General features: G+C 38.8%; 2 protein-coding genes and 1 long non-coding RNA gene across 3 annotated transcripts; 1 reads left to right on the top strand and 2 right to left on the bottom strand.

The window, feature by feature from the left end:
* Window positions 1-629: 629 nt before the first annotated feature.
* LOC103412296 (uncharacterized) lies at window positions 630-2,676 on the top strand. The gene is made up of 5 exons (XR_525676.4): window positions 630-950; window positions 1,048-1,115; window positions 1,577-1,633; window positions 2,191-2,262; window positions 2,359-2,676. It is a non-coding gene; the product is annotated as an uncharacterized lncRNA (long non-coding RNA).
* Window positions 2,677-3,403: 727 nt separating this feature from the next.
* Window positions 3,404-6,083, bottom strand: LOC103429626 (receptor-like protein EIX2). Its single transcript, XM_070806366.1, has 2 exons — window positions 4,730-6,083; window positions 3,404-4,446 (listed from the first exon to the last, which is right to left on the bottom strand). Exons 1-2 carry the CDS (start codon window positions 6,081-6,083, stop codon window positions 3,404-3,406), a joined length of 2,397 nt encoding a protein of 798 aa, XP_070662467.1.
* Window positions 6,084-7,586: 1,503 nt separating this feature from the next.
* Window positions 7,587-10,733, bottom strand: LOC103455600 (receptor-like protein EIX2). Its single transcript, XM_008395179.3, has one exon. The coding sequence runs from the start codon at window positions 10,731-10,733 to the stop codon at window positions 7,587-7,589; it is 3,147 nt and encodes a 1,048-aa protein (XP_008393401.2).
* Between the last annotated feature and the right edge of the window lie 320 nt (window positions 10,734-11,053).

Here is an 11,053-nt window from a genome sequence, read left to right on the forward strand (position 1 = left end):
GAGTTCATCTCATGAAAAATTTGTGTTAAATGAATCACCGGTTATGATATCGATAGCTTACAATGAAATGTTAATTTTTATTGCATTTTTGCTCACGCTTTAAAGCAAGGATTATTCTCACACCCCCCACCTCCGCACCCCTCACCTCTTGGTTGGTTGCCGTTGGATTAGTTGAAAATTTGAGATTCGAGATTCGTGTCTCTAACGGGAGGTGTGAGCAAAATTGTATTATAATTTTCTTTTGATATATAGATGACTAAAGTCTTCAAATGGATGAAACTTATAATTTGATAACTTTTAAACAGAGATCAAAGAATAAACGATTCTTATTATTAAATGTATTCTATTAAATGGTGTCATATAAGGAAGGGGCTTTTAAAGATTATATTTTTAAACTTTTAAGAATTTTAATTTATTATGATATTACTAATTGCAGATTTATTCGTAAAAGTTATGTTATATAATGAAAGAAATGTTTTTTTTTTTGGACAAACAATGAAAGAAATTAAACTACAAATATTCCAAAAAAAGAAACAAATAGTCTAGTTGAAAAAAAAAAGGCCCAAAATGGTTACCGGACAATGCCCAATAGGAAAGAAATCAAAATTAATAAACATGAGCAAGTGTAGAGTCGAACCAGTGAACAAAATGACAATACTGCCGGTTGACAACTCTGCCGGGAAGGCATTGGGATCTTGATCATGCTTTATATATATAGGTTTTTAGAATTTTGGAATCGGGAGCTCTGTGCGATCGCACACTTTGCACTCCCTCAAGGCCGGCCCTGAATTCATATTAATGTAGAGAATCATATGCAAGACAAATCCCAAACCTTTTTTCCATCGTCCAGATCTTGTCAAAGGCTGGGCATCCAGCTGCTTTGCCCCTCTCCATCTGATGTTGCCCCCTTGGCAGTTCTACCACCATTGTGAAAGGGCTGGAGCTTTTTGGTGAGCAATCTGCTACTGTACATCCTTTATCTTTCTATTCGGAGATTCTTATTTTGTTCCTACCTTAATTAACACGGTTTCTTTGATTACAATTCAGGCGTCAAACTTAGTGATGCTTCAAAGAAATTGGGGAAAAAGTTTGCTACCGGAGCCTCTGTTGTTAAGGTATGATGGATATTATATTGTCTGTATGCGATGATAAGAAATTTCCCCTAAACTTGTTACTTCCACCTTTTGTCCTCATCAACTGAACAAATTATGTCATACTACTTTCTATTGATAACTGGATATGGTATGATCTGGAAATCGTATAAAGTTAGTAGCTTATGTGCAGGAAGTCAGATTTTTTTCTTTGTCGTATATGTTTTTGCTTTGTCTGATTTACTCTTGTTTGCAGCCCATCGTTCAGTTTTCCTAAACTTCATTTATCAGTAATGTTGGACCAACTTTTTCATGCTATTAGTCCTTGTCCTGCACAACTTTTTTGTCTGTCCGTCTCTGTCCGTCTATAACGTACTGACTATGATTGCTGCTTGGAAGCGCACTGTCTTCACTGATTAATATGTATGTATTTCTTCATTGGATATGTTTGATCTCAATCTCCTTTTGTGCATGTTCTTTTGCAGTGTTCAGAGGGTTTCATGCATACAAGGATGAGACGTCGCGTGGAATCTTTGATTGAGGTAGTATTTTTCCCTTTCCAGTATAGTTTAAGCTACAGTATCTCTATTTCTTCGGTTGCTTGATAATATCTTGAGTCGTTCTATATTAAAACGCCAACGTTCTAAAAATTTTAAATTGATTTTACCCTGAGAAAAGAGATCTTGAATGAAAAATGGAAATTTTTCCCCATATTCCACCCTCGCCTTCTCCCTCCTCTCTCAGTACATGCACATGTTTTGTTAACTTGACCGATCAGTATTTTGTATCACAAGCAAAGAGATCGAACACAGCTATTCTTTTACTTAGGTTTGATCCCTAGTTTGCAATGAATCCCATCTGAAATGAAATAGCACAAATGGAAACTCATGGCCTCAAAATGATACGAAGACACGGAGCCAAATGTAGTGGATTGGTTTTTGGGACTGGGGAGACAAACTGTGTTGAGTCTGAGATTAGTTTGCATTCTGTAATACAGTATTTTACTTTAGTCTATTATAGTGCGGCACATAAGTTCTCTGCCATTTTACCCGGTTGCATTGAGAAATGTTTAAAATCAACATATTTTTGTTCCCCTCAGGCTCTTGATCGTGCTAAACCTGGCATGGAAGATGGAAAGAACGCTGCTCAAAGTAGATCCTTCAAACGGCTGGTTTGTAATCAATTTAATGCTTTTTCAAAAACCGTAGTGATGAAATTGGTCTACTCTTGCTGAAAGACGGATTTCTCTTAATGCGTTGCATTGTAGAGCCTGAAGGAAGCCAGGACCAATTCAAGCTAAAAAAGGCATGGTAACCAGATAGTAAAAGGGACATGCTCCTACCGGACCTCAAGAAAGTATGTCGTCAAACGAATTGCTCGAAGATATTAGAGAACCGTTGTTGAACAAATCGTGCGCTTATGTCCTTTATGAACAAATCGTTGTTTTGTTAAATTGCAACATTGGATGGTCACATATATTATTATGCGATTGATCAGTACAAACTATAATTTTTATTTAATTCCAGGTTAATACATAATTGTCTGTGGGAACATCTTTTGAAAGATAAGAGTTCCTTTATTTGTATCATAGATTGCAAGTTCAAAAAACACAAAGCAGAAAGTAAAAAACACCACATATGCATAATACTATCAAACTCAAAAAGAAAGAATATTTTTTTAAATGAGCCACTTTCAACGCAATTGCAAGTGCTACCTTATGCCCTCCACTATATCTTTAAGATACGAAGACTAAGGTCGAGCGAGGATATGAAGGTTCCGAAGATTGCAAAGTTGTTGGAAAATATGTCTACAAGAATAGTTGGACCGTAATCGTAGCATATACAACATGGATACATTTTGAGTGTCTAATCAATTGTATTATTTTATGGATACACTTGGGAATAGTCATTGTAAAATATTCAATCATGGCCCACCCAAACAAAAGCCTACCAGAAACATCGTAAAATAGTCATTGTTACACTTGTTGCTTTCTTATATGTTATTAAATAATAGGAGATACGAAATTTTCTATGGAATGATATGGGTAGCCGTGGAAGTCTTGGCACACCAATTAGTATTTGGTGGAAAGGGTTTGGAAGAGAGAAGAGAGAGGCAATTGGCAATGCAATTGAGGATCATATGTTTTTTTAATACTAGTGATATTCCAAACCTATTCATCAAACATCCAGTGCAAGTACATTCGTAAATTCCAACAAAAGGAAGAACAAAAAATAAAAATCACACAGTACATGTATTTTATAGTTATTAAAAATTTTCCGAATTCAAGAACGACATTCATATTTCTACTCTAATCAAACCTTCCTTTGAAAACGAGCCATTTGCACTGCAATTGCTAGCAGTACCTTATCTTTAATGGCATCGAACCATCCAAAATAAGCATACCTCCATGTCTTCTTGACGACTAATCTGCCACAAACACCCCAAAAACCTACGATAAATCCGAGTGCTATGCTAACGTAGAACCAAAACTTATCATTTCCATCTTCATGATCATTGTCTTTTGTAGGAGTGTGATCATCTCCGGGACACTTGGTTGAAAGAGGAACCCCACACAGTGACGGGTTACCCTCGTAAATGGATGGATCCGTGAGTGTCTGAAGTTGGCTGCCCGAAGGAATTCTACCGGTCAAGTTGTTATAAGACAAGTTCAAGTGAGACAAGAACGTCGGAAGTGAAATACTTTGAGGAATCTCTCCTGAAAGGTGGTTGATCGAAAGATCAAGAGCTTCGAGCAACATCAAGTTCCCAATCTTTGATGGAATGCTTCCTCTCAATTGGTTCATCGACAAGTTCAAGTTATGCAGTAGAGCGAGGCTGGATATTTCTTCAGGGATTTCACCTTCGAGGTTATTCGATGAAAGATCAATGCTTCTTACGAACATTATAGTCTGCGGCTGATAGTCGAGTTGTCTTACTTTCACCACTGATGTTTCTTGGTCATAAAAAGCATATAAGTCATAAGCACTGAAATTTCCATGCGTCAGAGCACTCAGTTTATTCAAGCACTTAGGAATAGTCCCTGAAAAGTTGTTGTGTGCAAGGTCTAGGATATGAAGGTAGCCAAGATTGCACAACTGTTGGGGAACTTCTCCACCGAAAAAATTGGACCGCAGTCGTAAGATCGATACCAGTGGCACCCTTGATCCTATCCATGAAGGTATTTTTCCAGTGAATTTGTTATCTCCGAGATCAATATGCCTCAAAGAAGTGCAATTTTGCAAGGAAAGAGGAATTTCACCATCGAAGTTGTTGTTGTTCAGCTTCAACCCGAAAAGAGCGCCCGGGACACCAATCGAACTAGGAAGTTTGCCTGAGAGATTGTTGTGTGCAGCATCTATGACCAAGATCTCATGCAACTGACTCCATGTTTGAGGAAATTCTCATGATAACTCATTGTTTCTCAGCGAAAGGACTAGCAAGTTTTGCATGTTGCAAATGGAGCTTGGAATAGTACCATTCAAACGATTCTCCGCGAGTTACAATGCCACCAGTTTTGGAAACCTTTCGTCCAAATTCAAAGGAATGTGCCCGAAAATTGAATTCATTTCAAGCTCAAGGCGGATCACGTGGTTACCAGACCAAAGCGGGAATGGCCCATCAATTCGATTGTTACTCACATCCAAAATTAGAGTATTCCGAAAATTCAATTCCATTGGAAGGTTTCCAGTGATTTGGTTGTAAGATAAAATCCAAATATTCGACGTTGGAAGATAATTTCAAGAACCAGTGCTTTGGTATAGAATTGGAAATCCCAGTACCCTGAAGTTTGACAAAGACTAGTTCAGTTTCAGATTGAAGCCATACCCCAAAGGTACGACCTACTTTACAGTTCGCAATGTTGATTGTGTGAAGCATGAAAGGAGGTACCCAATTATAAGACACATTGAAACTGAGGTGAATAGGTAGAGTTGGGTATGGATCCACTCTGCCTAATGCAAAGTATTTCAATCTTGTGAGGTTCATGAAATGGGATTCAGTCAAAATGCTTACCCACGGGTTGAACGACAGATCGAGGTGAACTAGCTCAGGAAGTTGTCCTAAACTTTCAGGAATGGACCCATTCATAAGATTGTTATAGAGGCTGAGATACTTCAAATTGCGTAGCATCCCCAAGGACGCCGGCAAATTGCTTTGCAGCATATTAGAAGACAAATCTAGTGACTTGAGTTTTCTATTGGGACAACTTGATAATCCGTCGAACAGCTCTTGAATCCCCCCATCAAATTTGTTGCTGGCAAGATTTAAGGTCTTTAGACTGCAAAAATTTTCAAGCATGGGAATTCGACCTTTAAGTCCATTGAAAGATAAATGAAGGTGTTCAAGTGATTTGAGGCTCTCAAGTTCAATGGGAAAGGGACCAATCAACGAGTTCCCACTTAAATCCATTTTTGTGATGCTACCAAGACTGAAAAACCAATCAGGAAATGGAAACTTCCAATCGTTATACGACACGCCAAGGACCAAAAGTGATATGAGGCTAATGTTTTTGAGTGAGAGTGGAAGGCTTTCAATTTCGCATGATGGCAAGTGTAATTCAAGTAGGGAGGGAAGCATGTTAAAATTATGTAGGCAACTTGTGTTGCTGAGGTCCAACCCTTCAAGATTGAGGTATTTTAGGGAAGAGAGACGAGAAAGCCAATTCAAGTTTTCGGAAGGTAGTTTAAGTAAGGAGTAGTCAGACTCTTCACTGAGATGAAGATGGTTCAAATGTGACAAGTTACCAAGATGAGGTGGAATCTCTCCTCCAAATGAAGCTGAGGAGAGATTGAGATACCTCAAATTTTTTAGCTGGCCAAAGAATTCGGGAATGTGAATCCCTCGAAAATCATTCTGGCTTAGATCTAAGTAATTCAAATGCTTCAAGCTAAGCAAAGAAGGATTTATCTTACCACCCAACGACGAGTACTCCATCTCATCTTGCGCTGCATCAAAGACCGATAGTGTATATATGTATGGATTCTGGAGACTCATCTTTTTGACATGACCTGTGTTGTTGTTACACGAAATTCCTTTCCATTGGCAGCAATCGCGACCGACCCAAGAAGAAAGCCTGCCGGAAGGATCGGTGAGATCTTCTTTGAAGGTGAGAAGCGCACGTCTCTCTTGGTCGATGCATTTGGCGGTTGGGAGTGCATCACCAAGACAGACTTTAGTAGTGTATAGATATGAAGAGGCCAAAAGCAAAAGGAGAAAACAGTGAGCAATATTGAGGTGATAGGTGGGATTGCATAAATTTGCAAAGATAGATATTGTTGTAAGAATAAAGTTTTCTTTGCTTTGTTTGGTGCAGAATGCAGATGGCTACTGAGCATGAGAACCGAATTTTTAAGGAGAGGTCGAAATTATTAGCCGCCGGATTTCAAGTGTTCAATCCACTTGCATTTTTGCCACTTGCTAGTCCACCGAATTTGACTAGATTAGCAAATAGGGATTAAAACAGAAAAGAGTCGACCATGTAAAGTCTTGGCATCAAAGTCTTTGGTGGCTTGGTGGGTTTCTGAAAGAAAAATGAGTAACCATTTTTAATTAGCACTAATCAGGACCTATTGACTTAAAGTCTTGGTAAATGGCATATCCCTAATAGTTAATCATAACAGAATCTTTGTAGTAAAAAAATAATTATTAAGTTTGGAAATTTAGGAATAAAATATAATTTAATCTTGCTCGTGGTGGATTCCCTTAATAGTCGGATAAAGTAGCCATTTCAACTCACTGTATCTCGGATTCAAACATTTCCCTCACACTTTAGTGTATATCGCTTTTCAAGTTGGTCTTTCTGTGTGCATTTTCCTGTGTGCTTCTCATTCAATGAACTTGCCTCTCTTCTTCTGCCTTTTTCCCACTTTCTCTACAGATTACCGAATATTTTGGTGGGGGCATCTGCATTTTTTATATGTGAACACTTGTATTCTTGTTGGAAAATTTGTGCAAATTATCTAAACAGAAAAAAAAGAAAGGAATTGCATGCCAAGTTAACAATTTTGGTGCATTCTTTCAAGTTGGTCTGTGTGTGCATTTTCCAGTTCGACTCATCTTTCTGTTGAACTTTCAACTGAGTTCCAATTTGATCATAATATTCTTTAAACTTTCTTCTCTTTCCTATGTCGTCTTCCACTTATTTCAACTTTGAATTTCTCCACACTATATGTTCATGGTTCAATGGCATTGTTCCAGTATTAAATTTAATTTACTCTTTCTAACAAAATTGCAGACACTACAATTCTTGTAATTTCTCATACTTCTTCCCAAATACCGCCAAAGAAATATAGTCACGATGTTTGCTTTCTATGTGAGAACTTGTATTCGAATACTAATTGGAAATTTCAGGAAAATATTGAAAAACATGATTTATTTAGTAGCTTGCAGTACATTACACATACATGATAGTCATAGATAAACTAAATACGTAGTACATGAACTTGGTAGTTAGCACTTGGCTTGTCATATTTTAATCTTGAGAGATTTCTTCTCGAATCAAAGTTTCCTTTGAAAATGAGCCACTTTGACTGCAATTGCTAGCATTACCTTATCTTTGATGTCATCGAACAATCGAAAATAAGCATACCTCCATGACTTCTTCACAAGCAATGTACCACAAACACCCCAAAAGCCTACGGTGAAACCCAGCACCATGCTGACATAGAACCACAACTTATCATTTCCATCTTCGTTGCTGTCTTTCTCATCTGTAGCAGTAAAAGTCTCATCTCCTGGGCACTTAGTTGAAAGAGGAACTCCACACAGTAAAAGGTTGCCCTTGTAAATGGAGGGATCTTCGAGTGTCTGGAGTTGGTTCCCAGAAGGAATCTTTCCAGCCAAGTTGTTATAAGACAAGTTCAAGTGAGATAAGGAGGTTAAAGAAGACAAACTTTGAGGAATCTGTCCTGAAAGGTGATTGTGTGAGAGATCAAGAGTTTCCAACCAACGCAGGTTTCCGATCTTGAAAGGAATGTTTCCCCTCAGTTGATTTCTTGACAAGTTTAAGGTACCTAACGCAATGAGGCTTGTTATTTCTTCAGGGATTTCACCTTCTAAATTATTCGATGAAAGGTCGATGCTTTTCACCAAGAACAGAGTTTTGTTATATACGAGTTCTCTTCCCTTCAACGTCAATCTGGCTTGCTCAATATAGCTTTCATAGTCAGTGGCATTGGAAAAACCTTCCACCAAAGACGTCATATTCTTCAAACACTTGGGAATGGGCCCTGAGAAGTTGTTGTGACTAAGGTCTAGGATGTCAAGGAATGGAAGATTGCACAACTGGTCGGAGATATGTCCGCTTAATAAGTTGGATCGCAATCGTACGAAAAACAACCCGGGCGCATTTGATCCTATCCTTAAAGTCATGTTTCCTGTAAATTTGTTGCCTCCAAGATCGAGACTCCTCAAAGACGTGCAGTTTCGCCATATAGAAGAAGGAATTGTGCCCCCAAGATTGTTATCATTCATCTTTAATACATGAAGTGAGCTTGGGACACCCATCGAACTTGGCATATTACCTGAGAGATTGTTGTATCCAACGTCGACAATATCTATTCGGGGCCACACACTCCATTCTTGGGGAAATTCTCCGAATAAAAGATTATTTCTCAGAGAAAGGATTGACAATCTTTGCAAGTTGCAAATGGATGGTGGAATTGTGCCTTCCAACTGATTATCAGAAAGATACAATCCTTTCAATGTCGGCATCAATTGGTCAATGTTCGAAGGAATTGGCCCTGAAAATGAATTGCTTTCAAGATTAAAGACAGTAAGATTGGCGGACAGAAGTGGGAGTGGACCATCGAATTTATTATAGCTCAAATCTATATGATACAGATTTGGACATTTCAGTTGGAGTGGAAGCCTTCCTTTGATATGATTGTATGATAAATCCAAATATTTGAGCTGCAATGATACCTTCAACAACCACTCTTCTGGTATGGTACCCGAGATTCCAGTGCTACGAAGGATGACATCAGAAAGTTCAGTTTGCAACTGAAGCCATGCAGGAAAATTAGGACCAACACTGCAATTTGTAATGCCAACTGTGTAGAGCTTGAAAGGAGGAATCCACTCATAAGTCAGACTGACATTGAGGGACATAGGTCGATATGTAGACACATCAATAGATTGTAATCTTGTGAGATTTGCGAAATGAGATTCTGTTAAAGTGCCTTCCCATGAATTCCCGTACAAATCTAGGTGAACTAGCTCAGACAATTGTCCCAAAGTATCCGGAATCGGTCCAATCATATTGTTGTAACTGAGGTTTAGAGTTTTCAAGGATGACAACTTTCCAATAGATTCCGGGATTTTACCCGAAAAATTGTTGAACTCAAGGTTGACATATTGCAAGTTGTGTAGCATCCCAAGGGAGTCAGGCAACTCATCTTCCAGCTTATTAGAGGACAAATCCAGTGATTCCAATACACCATCTGTACAGTTTGAGAAACCACTCAAAAGCCCTTGAATTCCCCCACCAAATTTGTTTCCTTGAAAGTTTAAGGTCTTTAGCTTGCAAAAGTTTAGTTTGGGAATATGACCTTCGAGTCCATTACCAGAAAAATCAAGGCCTTCCAGATATTCGAGCCTTGCAAACTCACGAGGAATCGGACCAGTGAAATAGTTTCCATAATCATTTTCATTTTCACTCAGATTGAGTTTTCGAAGACTAGTAAGATTAGAAAACCAGCTAGGTAGTGGAGAAATGATAGAATTCATTCTGATATCAAGTACCAAAAGTGAAGTTATATTTACCTTTTGGATTGAGAGTGGAATTCTTTCAATTTTACAACCAGACAAATGCAACTCTAACAGCGAAGGAAGCATGTTAACTGCATATAGCCAACTTGCTCCCGTGCTGCGAAGATTGACAAAGTCGAGATTGAGGTATGTTAAGGAAGAGAGGCGAGGAAGCCAATTCAAGCCTTCGGAAGATATTTCCAAGTAATTCCACCCGAGGTCAAGATGGTTCAGGTTTGACAGGTTTCCAAGGTTAGGGGGAATTTCTCCCCCAAAACGTGAGAAGAAGATATCAAGATATTTCAAACTCTTAAGCTGGCCAAAAGACTTAGGAATTGGATTCTCTTCGAAATAATTATACGAAAGATCGAGTGTTTCCAAAGACGACAAGTTTCCAATAAACTCTGGAATCTCAGCTCCCGATGATAAAGCAAAGGAGAGGTTGAGATACCTCAAATTGTCAAGCAGACCATTGAACTTAGGGAGTTCGAAACTGTTCCAGCTCAAATCTAGGTAATTTAAATGCTTCAAGCTAAGCAAAGAAGGATTTATCTTACCCGACAATAAAGAGCGTTCATAAGCCAACTTGTCGTAGTGATCGGGATCAGACCATACTGGAGATGGATAAGTATTCCGAAGGTCCACCTTTGCAACATGACCCGTGCGGTTGTTGCACAAAATTCCTTTCCATTGACAGCAGTCGCGTCCTACCCAAGAAGAAAGCCTTCCCGAAGGATCAGTAACATTTAGTTTGAAGCTGAGCAGTGCTCCTCTCTCTTCTTCAATGCATGAGTCCCCACCGCTTGGAAGTCCGTCACCCATCCGCATGTAGGAAGTGACCGTAAACAGAAAGAGAAAATAGTAAACAACATTGAAATTTGGATAGCAGCTATCCATTGTACGAAGATTTCTTTGCTGCCGATGGTTACTGAAAGCATGCAAAGTGAAATTGTAGGGAGGCAGCAATCAGCTCAAAGACAAATATTGAAGTCAATGGTGCACAGATCATCCAAATCCTCAGCACATTTTTCATGACTTCGGTTGCCAAAGCAAGTCCGTATCCCGTCAAATGTAGTCGAATTGTTTACAATTTCTTGACTTTTGGAGTTATGATTATTGATTGTATTACATAAACAATTATGTGTGGGTAGGCAGGCCAAGGGACACGCCATCATCGAGCGGGGCCAGGAAACCTCCACCCATCGCGTGGGGTACGG

This window comes from Malus domestica, chromosome 10 (assembly GCF_042453785.1).
Source record: "Malus domestica chromosome 10, GDT2T_hap1".
Lineage (NCBI taxonomy): Eukaryota > Viridiplantae > Streptophyta > Magnoliopsida > Rosales > Rosaceae > Malus > Malus domestica.